Raw genomic sequence first — 20,063 nt, 5'->3', positions numbered from 1 at the left:
GTGTGAAATCTCCCACTTGTGTTTCTGTACTTCAGTGGATGGATATAGCCTATACATTTGCTATACTACTACAGTAACATATTTCAGGTGACAAAGTACTCAAGAGATTTAAAGAAAATAGTTGTATAAGCTTATGCTTTTTCAGGTCCTGCTTGTGTTAGTGAAGAGAAGTTGCTGGATTCCCACATATAGATCAGCAACTTGTGGATAAACAAATCACTCCTTGCCATTTCAGGAAGTTATGAAATATTTTGAACTGAAATATACAGAGGGATTGCATGGGAAAAAAAAAAAAACGTTTGACAGACATTTTTCAGAAACACCAGCAGTTTTCATTTCAAAGTAGGTCCTACAATAAAGTAATATTGCAATGAAAAGTAATTAAAAGAGCTACTTCATGACAAGTTTTATTTCAAACCCTGTTCTCACCTCAATTCTAACAGTTTTTGGTAAAATCAGTGGGGTATTTCAAAAGAAAACAACAGCAACAAAACAGATCATTTTTATGGCACAAATGAGGACAAAATGACACAAATTAGGAACTGTCCCATATTGGGATTTTCAAAGCTGTATCATTGCAAAAACATCTTTGGAAACAGCAGTACTTCAGAGAACCATAATTCTTGGCCAAACCTCTCATAGTAGGAGACTAAGCCCCTTCAGCATTATGTGCACACTAACAGGTAGAAGAAATTAGTCCTTCTTGTTACTTTTCATTGAGTTACTACATACAATGCAACACAACTCTGGCTTTCAGTAGAAAGTCTTTGTTCCCATGTACACACTTTATACCCACAAAAAAAAAAAAAAAGGTCTGGAGAACTGCATGCAAGGAGTTTATGGTTGCAGCATAATTACATTATTTTCTGAGTGGGATAATCTAAGCAAGTCTATGATTTTTTACACTGTGTTTATTGAAATGTGTGGTCACATTGAAAACTTGAGGTTAGCTTTCATTGAATAAATTGTGTTTTTCCCTTTTCTTGTAATTAAAACAAAAACTTCAACGATTAGCATTGCAAATGAACTTTCCATTTGAGTTTTTGGAGGTCCAGTTCTTCTATGCAAAAAGATAATTGGTAGTAGCAACACTCAGGTCAGAGTAGCTGTGCTAAACTCAAACCAGTTGATCAGAATCAACTCTCTCTAGTAATAGCTTTGATTTTGGAAATAAATACCTACTTAGCAGAGAAAAACTGTACTGCCATCTTACGAACTAATGGAAATACAACAGGGAAGAAAAAGAATGTTGTGTCAGCCACTGCCCAAGCAAACGTGCCTGTAATCTTCCTGTAATATTTGGCAGAAGACAAGCATTTAAAAAGCATTCAACAAGCATTTTTAAAAGCATTCAACAAGCATAACATAGAACATGATGATGTTTCAAAACATTAGTATCCCACTAAAGCAGGAATACTGTAACCTACAGTGTATTCTTCAGTGCAGAAACATCATTGGTTTAAAAAAAAAAAAAAAGTCTGTTTTGCATAAGACAATAGAAAACCCTTATTTCCAGATCACACAGGGTCAAACATGGGAAAGTATAAAAGGTACTTTTGGAATTAACTTCAGCAAATAAACACATGCAGAAACCAAATCCTCTAACTGTGACATTTGCAGGTTCTCAGTTAAGAGGAGCATGCTATTGCGTACATGCTCTCCCTCTATTCACTCTGCTGTGCTTTAGGAAGCAATTTAGTTTTATTTGTACATTTAGCACTCGTAATGGTTTTTTTTTGTTATGAAGCAGTGAATTAATGCTCCTTGCATTTCCTGATGGAAGACATTCTTTGGGGTCACCAATGGCTTCAGGCATTGAGAGCCACGGTAGCACATAGAAAACACATCCAGAAAGATGCTTCTAGCTGTAGAAGGTTTGGATTGGGCTGTTTGGTTGTGCTTTTTACTTTTGACAAAGTAGAAAGGTTTTATATGAATCATCTGCAATGCAACAGAGTGTACATTACTCAGGTAGGTTTGTGAAGGACAGTGAGAATTTGAAAAATAAAACAGATCAACCTTTTTGCAACAGGAGGTACCTGTTATTAAAGATATATATATATATATCAAAGGCAGCAACTGAAAAAAATATTTTGTTTATCTCATAATTAACGTATTTGCTTCACATGCACACTTATACTATTTTCTCTCAACAAAGAAACAGATATGTGGCATAGGTAGGCAATAGAAAGTGCACAGATTTTATTTACATACTTCAGCAAACTACTTTTTTCTCAGCTGCCAACCTATCTGTTTGGCCAGCATCCACTGTAATCTGTTCTCCTTCATTATGTTAATCTGTGGGCGGAAAGATTTCTGTCATCTTCAAATCGCTTGTACAGCAACGGTAAACACCTTGGCCTGTCTGTAATTGGACAGGTGTCTGCATTGGTGTCACCCGGCTTTTAATTCAATTAAAGAACTGGCGGCTCTGCTCTCATTACCCACTCATTTCCTCTGCACTTTGAGTCAGCCAGTGAAATTTACACTCAGTGCCTGACTATCTTAGAGCACAAAGTCAGCAGTCCCATAGCAAAGATCATCACTGATACTGATACAACGTGAATTAAAAAACAGCAAAATAATTTTTGCAATAAAAACCAGCCTATAATCCAATGAAGATAGCTGACAGCTTTTAAAAAGTTTTCCAAACTCCTCAACTTGCGCACATGCAGACTGGCATCTCCTGTCTATACCGAATAACTGATGAGCTGATAGTCTATCAGGCTTTCCAAAAGTAGATGCTAAAAAAGCAAAATTTGGCCACAACTACATTTGCATATATTCTAGTAACGTTAACAGGAGAGAGGTAGATAAATTGTCACTTTGATCAGGAGATAGAATTGGAGGGACCATCAATATTTAAGAAGAGGGCCAGCCTCTCACATTTGGGATAAGAGTCCCATTCATTCCATCTGCCACTACAGAGCAGCTGAATCCATCCAGACTTAAAATTTACACCATAGACTATGTTCCAAGCCTTAAAGTCTACACAGGGAATCAGAGACAGTAAATCATTCTAACACACCACTCCTATCTGCCCACTCAAAGAACCTTTGGAAATAAATTAAAGTTCTAACACAGACATTTTGACACAGTGACCCCATGAAACTGAATAATGTCATTTGTTAAATATGAATGTAAAGTTAACAGTCTAAAAGAGTGATCTGGAATCACACCTAGAACATTAAGCCCACTTTATATGCAAAACTAGTATTTAATTTTCTATACTTTTATTTAAATGATCTTTAATTATTTGCAATATTTAAAGTTGAGGTTTAGAGTTCTGTCAGAGTAAAAATGCTAGGTTCTTTCTTGTGGATAAGGGATAAAAATATTGACATGGACAGTAGAAGAGGGTCAACAATGAATTTATGGTAAAACAGACATTTTGACTAGTCACAATTAGTTGCATCTTTATAACCAATCCATGTATCATTATAACGCATACAATATATAAGAATAGTAAATATCAAGCTTCTTTCTTTCATTTCTCCATAAAACTGACATTTCTTTTGTTCAGTACATCTAAAAGGGAAGTCTCATATTTAGACAGTTCTGCCACAACATTCTGGCAGATTTTGAATGGAAAAAACTAGTTTCTCGTCAAGGAAAAAAAATACATATATTTTACTGCTAAGGTATAATGGCCAATATTCTGTTCTCAAACACTGAAAAACAGATTCAAAGGCCATTACTGTGTTTTAATAATTTCATCATCTAGTTAAAAGATCATTATAAAAGCAGTTGCTTCACTGCCCTGATCTGTCATCCTGCTTTTTCATAAAGTTACCAGCAGGTCTTCACAGATAACACACGCTTATGGTAACTTACAGAGTTTCTATTCTGCATAACAAATTTTTGAAGAAATATAAATTGAGGCAAGCTTTTTAAAACACATTTAGTGAAGGAGCCTTCCCATAAAACAAAATTAAACCCACTTGACCCCCCCCCCCAACTTACACAAAAATCTTACTGAGTATTTAGTTTTACAGTTGCAACACAAATACTAAAGTTGTCTTTTTTTCTTTCAAATAATAATAAAATACATTAAGATGGTGGAAGAGGAACGTTTTGAAGTTAGTTTTGTTTGTTTTTTACAGGTGAATATAGGTAACTTTAATTATAACCACTCACCACTTTCATATGAAGCCTGAAAAGTCAGCTCTGTTACTGAATATTAAGATTCCCAAAGTCAACCACAAAGCTTACCCACACAAGTTCCATTTGTTTCACACGCTGAGTGCATTTTTTGCCAGAGGGATTCTTTGCCAGATTTTTTCATTGCTTCCTCTCTAACACTCTACTTCAGAAGGACTTATTTTGAAGTACACATTATGAAATTGAAACAACACTTGACCTTAAAGATGGATCCTAATGCCTTTTTAAGGTGTTGAAAAAAATAATAATTACCAAATCCCTTCTCCCCAAACCTAAACACAACTTAGCCAACTTGAATGCCTGAGGTTGTACAGCATCTGTCTTACAAAGTCACTTGTGTGTCGAGATGCATCATTGCCACAGTACACTTAATCACAGTCTACTGACCAGAAAAGGAAGTCCTCAACTGACTTTGTGTCTTTGACAGATTGTAGCAAAAACTGTTTAAGTACACGTGTCTTCTACATACGCATCTCTGAACTGAAAGCCTGTGCACATCAATCTGTCGCATACATCTACATTTTTAAAGCATCTTCTACCATAAGCATAGTCTGAGTCATAAAATTCTGAAGAATTATTGAACAACAGGGCACCTGTTCCAACTCTTTGCCTTGTAAGAACAATAAAAGGTTACTTTGGTTACTGGATTTCTCTGGGTTGGAAGGCCTTTCTTCCCAACTGAACAAGATCATAATCAACCAAGCACAAGCTCCACTGGCCTTGAGGATGCAGTTCAGATTGCAACGTTTCAAGGAAGTCTGTTACATTCTTCATGACACACAGCAGCTCTTTGGCTGCTTCAATTTGCACAAAGCCATAGCCCAACAGTCCCATTTTGCACCAGACATTACTTAGACACAGAGAGAATTGGTCCTGTAATATCTCCTCACTCTGTTACTCTTGATCTTTCCAGATAACACTGTTGTTGCTATTTTTCTAGCATATGATTGATTTTAAAAGTTTGCAGAGAAAGAAAGTCTTAACTTTTTGCAAAACTGAGTATGTCTATAAAAAAAGATATTAATAATCTTTTCCTTCCTCACAAACGTTAAGAAGTTGATTTCTTTTTTCTTAATAAAAGTATTGGTATGTAGCTAAGTGTTGATGTAATTTTGATAAAATGTTCATGTTTATTTAATCAGATGATTTACATTTCATATGAATAAATTTATACAACAGCATTGGACTGTAAATAAGATTTATTTAGGTCTAAACTCAATCAAGTTAGAACATTTATTAATTCATGTTTTAAAATGCATATATTGAAAAATATGCTGCTAGTCTGCTAAAGCCTGCTAAATGAAAGGAGATAAGAGCTTATACTCTGCCGCTCTGATTTAGAGTCACTATGTGCTCAAGCATCATCTAACAATTGACAGGAACCTAACGGGCATCAGCAGATCCATTGGCTACCCTATGTTACGTTGGCTGCAGCAGTCAGAGGGATCTGAGCAACGGCTGAGGTGCAGCTGCCGTTATACTCATTTGGCTCCTTCCACTGAGAGAGACGTGCGTCTGTGTGGGTGAGACAGAGAGACCAAATCTCCTTACAGCGCACAGGGACAAAACACACTGGCAACAAGCATCTCATTCCTAGTCGTTACAAGGGTCTGGGTACATGGCACCCCTTTTTGTTAGAAGGATGCATACTGTGTTCCAAATCTGAAATACCGTGGCATGGCAACATACCATGCATACCATCATTCTTCTGGTGGTGGGAAGTATGCAGGTGTTTTCTATCAGGTATCCCTGCTTCTGATCAAAAGTTACTTCTATGAAACCATGATAAAGAGAAAGAATTTAGCTGAAAATGACAATCCTTTTGTATTTAAACCTGGTTCAAGCAATTGAAGTATAACATCAGCTCTAGAAAACAATACCTTCAATAAAATTTTCCACCTTTTATTACTTTAAATGTAATGTCAGATTTTAGTTGTAAGTAAATACAAAACAAAGTTAGCACTTGGTGACTCTGTGTCTCCCTAAAATGTTCTATGACATTACAATATTGAACCTGGAATACAGATTTTGGAATCCTCTTATTACTCTGGCCCTATATGCACTTACATTAGACAGTTTGCAATTCTTTTCTGCAAATTTACAAAAATTTCACTAACTGCAGCATGAGAGTGCTTTGAGTGCAAAATATTTGTGCAAAGATTACAAGTAAGCTGAAGTGCATGAAAGCAATATCCAAGTAATTCATTAATGGTTTTGTGTAGTAAACTATATGGTTTTGGTAAATCATTTACAGGCCTGTAGAACCCTGAAGATGAATGCATTTTTCAGGAGTCATCAGGCAGCAAACTTTCATTTTAAGCCCACCTAAATAATATTCTGATGTACTGTTCCCAAAAACATAATTTACAGAGATATTTATTTTGAAAAACAAAGCAAGACGTGTGTATGTGTACGCAGCGAAGGGACAACCTCCATGAGACCTGTGCCCCCTCAGTGCAGCACTATCTGGCCTGTGCTGTGTGGCTGCTTTGGCTGTCCGTACGCTGACCCATGCTGACCATTGCCCCAGGTCTCATGGGACTCTGTGCCCGCCACTGTGGGGTCTGGCCCTGGGGCTGCCCCCCACAGCCTCCTGACTTTCAGGCCCCTCAGGAGGCGGTGGTCAGGGTACAGCCCTGCAGGTGACCCCAAAACCCGCTGCCCCAAGCCTCTCAGCAGAGCATAGTAGGGTTTGCCGGGCAGACACAGCTGCTTGCCACTGCTTCCTCAAGCCTGGCAGAGCTCTTCCTCCTCAATTCAGCTAGAGGGAGCTCTCCCGGGCAGTGTTTTCTCTGAACAGTATCATTTTCCAGGCTAGCAGTGAGCTTTCCTTCACCTGCTCGTGAGCCCAGGCCTACCAGTCCCTGGCAGGAGGCCTGACTTCCTGTTCTGAGAGGAGACCCAGCTAACCACTCTAATTAACTATATCCAACCATCAAATTAACTTTTCCTGAAATAGTCATCTACCAAACATTAAAGTCTAAAAGGTAAGAAAGTAAACATAAGCACGTCAGGGAACGGAAAGAAAGGTGACCATGGGCTTTAGGAGGGAAAACCGTAAACAACCATTTTCTCATCATCGCATGTGCAGCCACAACTTCAGTGCTTGGTTATTGCGGTAATGACACAGGAAAAAAGAACTACAATAACTATATGAAATTAAAAAAGAAGTCTGTAGTGAGAATATAAAATGTCTGTGTTTTTTTTTTTTTTGCTGGATATTGTACTATTTTGCAGCTTCCACTACAGTTCTTCATTGGAGAGTGTCCAGAGAAGGGCTACGAAGATGGTGAAGGGCCTAGAGGGGAAGACATACGAGGGGCAGCTGAGGTCACTTGGCCTGTTCAGCCTGGAAAAGAGGAGGCTGAGGGGAGACCTCATCGCGGCCTACAGATTCCTCACGAGTGGGAGTGGGGGGGCAGGCGCTGATCTCTTCTCTTTAGTGACCAGTGATAGGACCCACGGGAATGGTGTCAAGCTGCGACAGGGGAGGTTCAGGCTGGATATCAGGAAAAGGTTCTTCACCGAGAGGGTTGTCATGCACTGGAACAGAATCCCCAGGGATGTAGTCACGGCACCAGGCCTGTCGGAGTTTAAGAAGCATTTGGACTGTGCTCTCAGTCATATGGTCTGAATTTTTGGGTAGACCTGTGTGGAGCCAGGAGTTGGACTCATTGATCCTTGTGGGTCCCTTCTAACTCGGGATATTCTATGATTCTATGATTGCCTGTCATTGGGAGCAGGTAAAACTTTAAAACTTACAGATCTCCTGAATTCTATGATGACACTGATTTGAATGGTAAAGGTATTTCTCTTATGTGCTTGACAATGGAAAATATTTTGCTAGAATGAGTAAATGCAAAAGGCCATGTCCTATCTGAAGGTTGGGTCTAAACAAGGAACCCTTTGTGGAAACAAAATGTACAGCACATGATACAGAGTACATGAGGATGCTAATTCAAGCACTGAGAGTCAAGAAGAACTCAAAGAGAAGTTTAGTGGAGGTATTTCTCATGAGCTATTTTCCATGTCACACAGTGGGGTGTTTATGTGTATTTTGAGCATTAATTGATAAGGATGAGAAATGATCACCTTGCTGGCTTGATTTTCTGAGAGTTAAACTGCTAAGACACACCAGACAAGCCTTAAGGCTGAGCAATAATCCCCTCTTCATTCTCCCCTAGATGTAATGAGATGCCTGTGTCTGAACAGAAAGCACTCTAAACCTTTCCACAGCTTCAGCCAGTTAGTAACTATCTCACAAAACTAAATGCTTAAATCAGCTTTTGGAAGCTATCTTCTCTGCCTAAGCACAGGAGGCAACTTGCAGCCAGCCACACCAGAAACCACTGAAATAAGGGATCATATTAAAAGGAAGATGAAATCGGTGCAGAATCAGTATGGGGATTGCTTTGACTTACTGATTTTCCTAATGGATATACCAACCTGATAGACTTCTTCAATGAGTTGAATAACTTCATGAACGAGGATAGAGAAGTGGATGTTACCTTGATTTTATGGCTTTTGACACTGTCTCCTGTAACATCCTCATAGACAAGTCAACAAAGTACAGGTGAGCCAACAGTGAGGTGGATTGAAAGCTGGTTGGATGGCTGGACCTGTTATGATCAGTGGCATAAAATCCAGTTGGAGGCAAGTCAGTTGTGGTGTTCACCAGGGGTGGATACAGGGACCAAGACTGTTCAATGTCTTCATTAATAATCTTAATGATGGGGAAGAGTGTACCTTCAGCAAGTTCGCAGACATTATAAAAGAGCCACTAAGATGACTAAGGGACTGGAGCACATCTCTTATGAAGAGAGGCTGAGTGAGCTGGGACTGTTCAGTCTAGAAAGGAAAAAACTCAGGTGTTATTGTGTATAAACACCTGATGAGAGGGAATGAAGGAGGAGCCAGACACTTCTCAGTAGTGTTCAATGACAGGACAAGAGTCAATGGGCACAAACTGAAACAGAAAACTTCATCTGAATGCAAGAAAACACTTTTTTTTTTTTTTTTTTTTAAACTGTGAGGATGGTCAAGCACTGGAACAGGTTGCCCAGAAAGGTTGTGGACCTTCCAACTGTGGAGATTTTCAAAACGAAACTGGACACAGTCCTGGTAAACCTGCTGTAGTTGACCCTGCTTCAGCTGGGGGCATGGACTGGATGTGCTCAAGAGGTCCTCCTCAAATCCAATGATGGTGTGATTCCATGATATTCTGGATTCCAAAGAAAATTAGAAGCATAAGCTACCCACAGTCCACACTGAAATAGTGTGTCTAAAGCTTCTTTCATTTGTTTAGATACTGAATCTAATTTATATTCTGAATTTTGATAGCAGCATAGTAATGGCATTTGGAATGCACTGGAACACAGAGTAAAGAAACTTTTGGGGTAAAAAAAAAATATCTTTGTTGTGATGACCTTGTACTTCTTTTATTACTCTGCTTAGTGTGGCTGGCCATGTCCATAATGTGTCAATGTTATTACATGTTTTTTCTCAAGGCAAGATGGGCTAGCACAGTATTCCTTGAACCCCAAGAATTTTCACTCTAACTTGACAATCTAATCTGAAGCATTCTAGAATATAAGTCCTGAACAATGTGTTGAAATGTACTACCTTACACAGTAAACTTTTGGTTCAACAGTCAGCCCTCATTTCAAGGATTTAAATCTGCTGAATATTCCTTTCTTGCATAAATGTAAATAGTTTGTGATTTTGAAGATGAAAAGATTTTGAAGGATTTTGGTTCCTGAGGAGTTTTAGGCTTCCTGAGAAATAGGCTTTTGGGATGGTGATATTATGCTTATTTAAAGACCTGCTTTAGTTTAAATATTTAGCTCAGCTTTTCTTCTTGGCAGAGGTACAAAGGTTCTTCTGAATTTGACACACACAAGACAGCCTTCTAGAGAATAGGTAAAACTACTAATAATTTTTTGTTACTGTGCTCCAGCTATGTCTCTGACCCTTCTGCACAGAACAGATCATGGTAATGTTCAAAAGAATTTACAGTCTAAGTATAAAATAAAATAGATCAGATGGGTATAAAAAGGTGCAGGGGAAAAAAATAAGATAGAGAGGCTTGACTGTGCCCTCACATAAGTTTGCTAGCAGTAGCTTAAATGTTGTCTAGGTTTAACAGTGAATGAAAACCTGAAGGAAGGAGTAGAAAAACACCAGTTTCTTCACTAGTGAGACTACCAAGCTCTGTAGTGTTTGTCTCTCTCCTGTTTCTTTAGCAGCTGTTGGGACTACTGTAGCATCTTCCTGTGGCATTCAACAAAGGAATTTCTAAAGAAATTGTCCCTGAAACTAGGGAGAAAATTAAATACAATCTTCCAGGAAAACTCAAAAAAAAAAAAAAAAGCAGCATCTCCTGCTGGGGTTCTGTTTGTATGTTAAATTTTGATTAACCAGGAAAGATGATTCAGCAGGGAAAATCAAACCTTTTCTTGTGAGTTAAAGTACCTGATTCTGCCTTCTGAAACATTGCAAGGAGTCTGTAATGTAAAATATGCTCATGTGATGAAGAAAGGCTATTCAATTGCATTTAAACTTACTTGAGATATACTGTTAACAAAATATTATTTTCAGAAAATTAAATTCAAAGTCTGTTACCTGAAAATTGAGGTTCTGAACAGAAGGGATTTTTCCAAAGTCATTGTTTCAAAATATGAGATGTAAATAAAAATTTAAAGCTGCAACTGAAAGTTCCCCAAAACATCAGGAGTCTTTCTGATCTATCACTTTGCTTGTGCTTTGTGGAATGTTGTTGCATTCAGTGCTCAGGGACCTCTAAAGGAAGCTATGCTGAACATTTGACATCATAAGCAACTCCAGCAATACCAAATAGCAAAGTACTCAGTATGGTTTGAAGGCATGAAAATTGAGATAGGACAGAGAGAACTGCTGTGTGCAATATCTGAAAGATTTGTGTTGTCTAAGGAAAAGGTTACTTTCTTTAAATGTGTGATGACCTCTGTGCTATGAAACAGAAGAGGTAGAACCATGTTGCAGACTGTGCAGCGTTTTCTTTGAGTTGCAGTAAGACGCTGTCTTAATTAAAGGTCTGCTGTCTTTACACCAGGCCTGCTGGCAATGGACAAGGTTCACCTGTCTCTAAAGGGGAAAAGGATCTTTGCTCAGGAATTAGCAGGGCTCATTGATAGGGCTTTAAACCACATTTGAAGGGGGAAAGGGATAAAACCAATCTTGACAGAGACAACCCTGGGGGTGGTATAACAATGTTTACGGGGTGGTGTGCTAACAAGGTCCGTGGCTCTGCCACCCCCGCTGAGGTAGGTGATGGAGAGCTATACGCCAGCAAAGGCACAAGGTATGGGTTAGAAATTCTGGGGTGACCTCATTGTGGCTTTTCAGTACTTAAAGGGGACTTAAAAAGAGACGGAGAGCGACTTTTTGCTCAATCAGATAACGACGAGACAAGGGGGGAATGGTTTTAAAGTAGAAGAGGGGAGATTAAGGTTAGAGATTATGAGGGAATTCTTCACTCAGAGGGTACTGAGGCACTGGAACAGGTTCTCCAGAGAGGATGGATTGCTCAGAAAGGTTGTGTATGCCCCATCCCTGGAGGTGTTCAAGACCAGGTTAGATGAAACTCTGAGCAACCTGATCTAGTGGGTGATATCTGCTTATGGCAGGGGGGATTGGAAACAGATGATCTTTAAGGTTTCTTCCAACCCAAGCCATTCTGTGAAATCACAAAAGTGCCCAGGAATGGTCATGCAGGGATTAGGACTTCTCCCCACAAAATGGTGGCGGGATCACTAACCCAACTGAAGTACATCTACACCAATGCACACAACATAGGCAACAAGCAGGAGGAGCTGGAAGCCATTGTGCAGCAGGAAACCTATGACATATTTGCTATCAGCAAAACATGGTGGGACAGTTTGTATGACTGGAGTGCTGCAATAGATGACTACAAACTCTTCAGAAGGGATAGGCTAGGAAAGAGAGGCAGTGGAGTAGCCCGGTATGTTAGGGAGGGTTTGGATTAATTAATAATGGTGACGATAGGGTTGAATGTTTATGGGTAAGAATAAGGGGGAAGGCCAATGAGGCAGATGTCCTGGTGGGCCTCTGTTATAGACTGTCTAACCAGGTTGAAAAGTCAGATGAAATATTCTACAAACAGCTGGGAGAAGTCTCACAGTTGCTAGCCCTTTGTTCCCGTGGGAGACTTCCACTTAATGAGATGTCTGATGGAAATACAACACAGTGGAGAGGAAACAGTCTAGGAGCTTTCTAAAGTGCATAGAAGATAACCTCCTGACAGAGCTGGTGAGGGAGCCAACAGGGAATGGTGTCCTGCTGGACCTTTAGCTTGCAAATAGAGAAGGACTCGTGCGTATTGTGAAGGTTGGAGGCTGTCTCGGGCACAGTGATCATGAATTGAGTTGTTGATTCTTGGAAAAGTAAGGAGGGGGGTTAGCAGAACTGCCACCCCGGACTTCCAGAGGGCAGACTTCAGCCTGTTAAGGAGACTGGTTGGCAGAGTCCCTTGGGAAGCAGCCCTGAAGGGCAAAGGAGTCCAGGAAGGCTGGACACTCTTCAAGAAAGAAAACCTAAAGGCACAGGAGCAGGCCATCCTCACATGCCAAAAGATGAGCTGGCATGGAAGAAGACCACCCAGGCTGAACAGAGAGCTGAGGCTAGAGCTCAGGAAGAAAAAGAGGGTTTTTGACCTTTGATACAAAAACAAGCAAAGGAGGACTAAGGAGAATCTCCATCCTTTATTGGATGTGAAGGAAACAGTAACAAGAGATGAGGAAAAGTCTGAGGTACTTAATGCCTTCTTTGCCTCAGGCTTTAGCAGCAAGACCAGTTGTTCTGCAAGTACCCAGCCCCCTGAGCTGGTACATAGGGACAGGGAGCAGAATGAAGCCCTCATAATCCGTGAGGAAATGGTTAGCGACCTGCTACTCCACTTAGATGTATGCAAGTCTATGGGACTGCCCTGGCTATCAGGGGAGGTCCCAGTCAACTGGCGGCTAGCAAACGTCCATATACAAGACCCAGTCAGCATGGGTTTATGAAACACAGGTCCTGCTTGACTAACCTGATCTCCTACGACAAGGTGACATACACAGTGAATGAGGAAAAGGCAGTGGATGTGGTCTACCTAGACTTCAGTAAGGCTTGTCAAGATAATGCTGATTTTTACTTCTCATTTCTTCTTAAATTTACATCAAATTCACAGATTAAACACAAATATTTGCAAATAAATTATATTTTGCATAGCAGGAACACGTGCCACATCAAGACATAATGGAATTTACATTTATGGCTATATATCATCTCTTATCCTGTGTTACCAGCAGCAAAACTGCAACTGACACATTTATGCCACATGAAAAGAAGCATTCTTTACTGTCCCACCACCACCCTTTGTTACTATACGGTTGCTCTCCAGATTACATCCAGGTATGCCTGGCAGCAAACAAACTGACCTAGCATGCTTAGGCAAACAAGTTATCTGACAATCCAACAGGTATCCTTTTGCTAGCCCTCAGCTTGCATTTAAGTGAACTTGCATGCTTATTATCTACACACTGTGAATCTACTTTTGGGGGCAAAATTTGACTAGTCATCAAAAGTCAGCGTTAATTCAGACTGCACTGAAATCAACAGGCTGAAGGTAAAATCACTTCAAGATCAGTGATTTAACAGAAATAGATTTTCATTTGTCTCAGCTCTGACCTCAGCATGAAGACCTGAATTACATATTTCTTACAATGCCAAAATTGGGAAATACATAACTAAACTATTGGGCAGCAGTTATAACAAAAGGAAGTACCCCTTCCACACAGACAAAACTGAATTTGAAAACTTACAGCTATAGCAAATTACAGAAGGCAAAAGCATAAATGGATGAAAAAAAGAAAGACAATACTACCACAGACCATTCAGCATGATAGTGCAGATGCAAATTTCAGCTCAGGCCTTCCACGAACTACTAGCTAAAGTTGTATTAACAGGAAGTCTGACTTTGTGTATTATATTGTCTTCCTAAGCATCTACAATCTGACATTGTCAGAGAGGACAATGGGTGAATACGGTTGGTTTTAAGTTCTTAGGGTCACTCGATTTTGCAGTACTCAGCAGCTATCTGCTATAATACGCTAAAAAAATGGGATCAATTTACTACCTCAATTTAATATAAAGAAAAATCTTATCCTTCTGCCTCCTGAAAGCTGCACACAGATACCTCTTACCTGTCCAGCCCAGTGTAGACTTTCTCATAACCCTAATACTCAATCATGGCATAATACCAACAAGAATTAAACTAAATTTAAGTTTCAAACATCAGTTGTTTATAAGCCATCTAATTCATATGCTTAGAATATACAACATAGAATATACAACTTCAAACAAGAAGTTAATCAAACAAATCAGAGTATGCCTGTGCAGTTTTAGTATTGTAGCACATTACTCACAAATAGTCAAAAGAGCTTTCAAACTGAAGAAGATAAAATATGTGCATGCTTGCTCTTGAAAATTTATATCTACATTATAGCAGAGACACAACACAAAACATACATATTTATGTAAAAACACTAAGCACATATTACCTGGGCTTCAGGAAAGCAGCAGTAATATACTGCCAGAGGGTTAAGGCACTTTTTGAAGTTGTTTTATTGCCTGAGGCCAAGGCACATCAAAGCATCAGCTTTGAGTATTATGTCATTACCATGCTTTTAATTTTTATAAATTATATAATTAATTTTAGAGAATATGTATAGTGAAAGTAAGTGTAAATAAGAAAATAAGATTGTTCTGACAGGAGGAAATGTCCCAAAATGTTCTCTTTGTAGTGAACAAAGAGTCTGCTGTTTCTAAAAATGTCTGCCTCCTACAGGTAAAAAACCAAGACACCAGAAAGCACACCTCATGTGCAATGGTTCATACAGCTTCTGTTCACAACCCACAGCTCAACAGTGACCACATCCAATAAACCCAAGGACATAAATTTCTTCATTCCATAATAACCTACATCCACTTCCCAGTATTAGCGAGCACAGCATCTGATTAACATAAATGCATGCTAGTTCCCACTGAAATCAGTTAGGTTGACATGGTCAAATTTAGGCAAGTATATCAAGTGCTTTGGTCTATCAGGTCAAATAGAATCTTATGGGACTCAGGTTTAAAGTTCACATAGGTGAACTGGATGTAAAAACGGGAGAAAGAAACATCGTGTATAGTAAGTAAAAACAAACAATAAGCATTCCCCTCCAAAATCATCACTGGGTTGGAAAAAAATAGCTTAAATAAGAATATTTTTTAGTGTTTGAGATGTATCTTAATTTCTATTGTTCCTTGAAGTCAGTACATTGCTATATACGCAGATGCTGACAACACATACCTCCCATCCAAATATTATATATAACCTGTATACAAAAAAATAGACAAGTAATACTTCATAGCTCAACAAAAGGCAGTATAAACATGCCATGTTATTAGATGTGCCTAGAAAGTGGTACTTAACAACATTTACCTGTGAGCATACTAGTGTCAGCAAGCTCAGCACTAGTGATGGGTACATTGGGACCATCCTCTTCATATGCTTTCAAAATGTACTTCTCAATTACACCTATGACCCCAGCAGGTTTGTCCCAGGTGACCTCAATGCTGTAACCATTTATACTGTGAACTCTTGAGGGAGTTGGCACATTTTGTGGAACTGTGGAAGGATAAAATAGAAAATAGAGAAAATGGCAGTTCTAAGGAGACTATTGCCCCTATTCTTCACTTTTAATGGCTGCAGTAAATCAGACTCAACCATTAGCATAAATACAATTTATTAGAGTTGTAACTTTTCAGCATTGATTTAATATGACTGCACATCTTGAGCTATTCAGTTTAAGCTATATTTCAAAACCATCAAAACTCCATCTACATAGCATTCCTTCTCATCTTGTTGAGGTTTTCGAAAAACATTTAATGTATCAAATATATTTAAGCATCACTCAAAAAGAGGATGTGGACTGTATATAGCTAACAAATTCAGGTTTTATAATCATGCAACTGAATGAAGCAAGACGTTACTGCAACACAGAAGGGTTTGACTTTTATCTGTTGGGTATCCAAGCCAAAGAATGACACAAATATGGAACATCTCTAAAACTGTGCATCCTCATTTACAAAAGTGCTTCAAAAATTTAAACTTACTAATTTACTTTCATGTTTGCAAAATTCTAGACAACTGTCTTAGGGCAAAGCAGAGACTTGTTAGGCCTTTTTGCAAAACCCTTTGCTTCTGATCATTCCATAGAATTAGGGGGTGTCATTAGGGAGAAAAAAAAATGAAGATTTTCAAAAGAACTGGAAAGCCAAACTCATGTATGCATAATGTTACTAATGAAAAATAAAATAAAATAAAATCCCATTTCCCATAACCTTTAACTATTTATTAGATATTGCTATACCAAGTAAAGGTCTGGCCAGTAACAACTTCATCACAGATGACTGCACAAGGGATGCAGAGGAAAGGCCCAAGGAACACTATGGCAGGATGATGGATGATGAGTTTGCTGTAAATGCATGTGGCCTCCCTAGCCCTGCTGATGTTCATTTGCTTTTTTCACCATCAAATAACCACTTTTTTGTAATTTTATTGTTTAGTTTCATTAAATATAAATACAGACAGTGTTTGCTGTTTTTTCTGTTTTTTGTTGTTGTTGTTGTTGTTGTTTGTTTTTGATAAGAAAGGTACTAGAATGCAAAGTATAAAAAATACTTGGAAGTCATAATGCTTATATAAAGAAGCAATGTGATAGTCTTAGAAAGTTTCAGTTAATACAGTATTATATTGATTTTATTAGTTCTGAAATGTATTACAGAGCAAGGTAAGGTACGGTATAGCAGATGTTCTTCTCATAAGGGACATCTCAAAAACAACTCAAAAATAATTAAATAGTGCAATTATTCTTCAACCCTGGGGAACATGTAGTTGCTCAATGCTGTGGTCAGCTTACAAACATAAATTTATGGAAAAACCTACTGTGGTCACACACTTGATATGAAAATATATATACATCTTCTTTCTTCTGGGTGGTACACAAACTAATGACACTAAGTTGTGTAAGAGTGCATTGCAAGTCAAATATTAACACAGGCTATCTTTTTTTTAAGATCATGCATTGAATATCTTGTATCAAAAGAATTCTCTGCATTAATGGAATGCAGTTAAGGCTTCAATTTATGGAAGAGGAAAAGTTGAGTAAATAAAAAATGCAGAACTGTAGATCTTAAAACTTGCTGGCTCAATAAAGTTTGCTAAAAACACTGAACAGAAAAGGAAATGTCCTTTAAATTCTCTTCATGATATGTAAGACAAATGTGATCTTTAAGGCTCAGCAGGAATTATGTTCCTTTGAAACCCTTTCCACAAGGCACATGCTGCTTTTCTGTTAAATATTACTGTATTTTCACACACAACGTACAGGTTACTTGTAAAAAGAATCCTTCCCCCACTCTCATCATTCAACAGCAATGAGCAGCATAGCCATGTGCAGGCAACGTAAATAAAAGCTTGTACTAGACCCTCTTCTCACTAACTACATGGCTTCTCATCCTCCACAGCTTGCTCCTGCTATCCCGCTATCTCCTTTCTCTGCACTTGATTTTGTATCACTTGGTTATACATAGGAAAAATAGGAAATTTACTTCCTCTAGCAGACTTCCATAATGTGAGTTTGGATATGCACGTATCAATGTGCCTAGATGCATGTCTCTTCTTATTCATTTAATGCAATTCAATTATTTCACATTCCTTGCTCTCATACAATTGCATAATACAATATGTATTTGGAAAAGACTTGGAATTATATATGGAAATTTTTTGCCTAAACACATTATAGCTGAAATGAGACAGTCACTTGCTACCTATCCAAAGCATCAAGCAGTTTTAGTCCCTTTAGAAATACTATGCAACTTAGACTGCTCAAAATTGTTGTGGTGGGATTTCCTCTAACCTAACATTAGATAGATTAGGTAGCATATGAAAAAAAAAGTTATAAGTAAGCCTTAAAACTGTATTTACCTGACTCTCTTGTACGAACGCGGGTCCATACACTAGATACTGATCCTCCTTCATTTGAGGCAACCACCCGGTAAAGGTATTCTTCAAAGAAAACAGAGAAACATAAAAGGGGAGAAAAAGAAAAAAAAAAAAAAAAAGACTGAACATGGTAACACATTAATACAGAACAAAATAAAAATTATGTATTTTGTTTAAGGAACCGATGTGTTACCTGTAAATGGTTGTAGACCATTCTCATAAACACTCTGCTCTTTTCCTCGGTATACTAGGATGGAGTCATTTCCCCTGCAGTTAACAGCACTGTCAGTTGATAGGCATCCATCCAGATTGACTCTGACAGCACTGCTGGACACAGATGCCAAGTTAACGACAGCACCTCGTGTAAATTTAACATCCTTCATGCAACCACCGAAACCTAGCAAACAGTAAGGGATTAGTATCACATAAAGAGCCTCAGTCATTAATTAAGAGTCATTTTTGTTCCTTTCAAATCTATATCTTCAGCATTAAAGACTGTAATGTGAAAATGTTAACTTCCAACATGAGAATTCTGTCCCTCCTGTCAAGACACTAATGCTAGTAAAAATCACTGGTATTCTAGTGTGGAATTCCTGCCTTACTGAACTGTACTTTCATTGTTATCAGTTCCATCCCATGAAAAAATATTTCTTTTCTGCTTCATCCCTTCTGCCTTTAAAATTATTACCATAAAAGTGATTCTGAATTTGAAAATCAGCTTTTTGTTGCTTGCTGATGTTTTTGTTGATACATTCTCCTCAAACTGAGGATATGTAGATTTAAAACATACCAAAGAGATGACAGAGGTATATCAGATTATTGTAATACAGGTATATCTGGTATACTGCTTGCAAACATATTCTGAAAACATAACCCCCAAACTGTTTGTTTACTTGAAAAAATTAAGTAACTTTTATATTTATTTGTATATAGGTGTACATTTACATTTCAGTGTGTGTGTTACATTTTTACCAATATTATAAATATGTTAAATTAGTTATTTGCAAAAACAAAATCACAAAATTTCAGGGTGCAGTTCTTCAAGTTTCCTTATATTTCTATGACATAATTTATAAAGAAATTAATACATTGATGTAAACTATTTCTCAGATCTGGGTAAAGTTCAGCGGTCAGTGGTTAATGTAAAACCAATGGAAACAGTAACCAAACTGAAGACTTAATTCATTTTTGTATTAACTTTGCAAATTAAAAATCAGTCTCTCGCAGATCAGTGCTCTTTTTCAGCTTTGTGCAAGCATTATATTTATATCTTTTGTACTTTTATAGCCTTTATTTCTACAAGATGGAAGATGAAAGCAGTATTCACACTTAGCCACCTGAGTTAAGAATCCAATATTCATGCATAGTTCATGGAAAAGGGAAGTGGCATTGAAGGTGGATACCTATTTTGAATAAGCCTATAAAACACCTTCTGCCTCCACCATGCTGGGAATTTAGAGATATTGCTCTTTTAAATAGACACATCTTAATTTAAGCTCAACTCCTACTCCACAGAGATTTGGTTGGTTTCTGAGTCTGTGGCAGAGGAAAGAATTAATCCCAGTCTCCACAAGCATCTTAATAATTAGACAAAATGAACCATTGCTTTATTTGTGATTGGGATGCATACTATATAACCTATTTTAATCCTTTTTTTTTTTTTTTTTCCTTAGGATCATTCTAGATGCATTTATCACTATTTATAGACTTCTGACTGATGTCAGCCAAGTAGTTTTTTGTTTATGCTCAGGAAGCTGCAGAATAAATAATCACAGTACAAATTCTCACAAACTTTCCTGCCAGCTCCCCTCCA

At 38.1% G+C, this 20,063-nt stretch overlaps 1 protein-coding gene across 1 annotated transcript in view; it reads right to left on the bottom strand.

The window, feature by feature from the left end:
- The window catches only part of USH2A (usherin), a 416,419-nt gene that overhangs the window by 219,043 nt on the left and 177,313 nt on the right, over window positions 1–20,063 (bottom strand). Inside the window, exons 28-30 of the mRNA XM_083828188.1 lie at window positions 18,444–18,647; window positions 18,233–18,313; window positions 15,686–15,871 (exon numbers count right to left, since the gene is read on the bottom strand). Of these exons, the coding sequence (XP_083684314.1) occupies window positions 15,686–15,871; window positions 18,233–18,313; window positions 18,444–18,647 (471 nt within the window). The remainder of the gene's footprint in view (window positions 1–15,685; window positions 15,872–18,232; window positions 18,314–18,443; window positions 18,648–20,063) is intronic.

Source organism: Anser anser (genome assembly GCF_964211835.1).
Source record: "Anser anser genome assembly, chromosome: 3".
In the NCBI taxonomy this organism is placed as follows: Eukaryota; Metazoa; Chordata; class Aves; order Anseriformes; family Anatidae; genus Anser; species Anser anser.
Note: the sequence above shows the minus strand (reverse complement) of the source record. Positions and strands in the feature narration are given on the sequence as shown.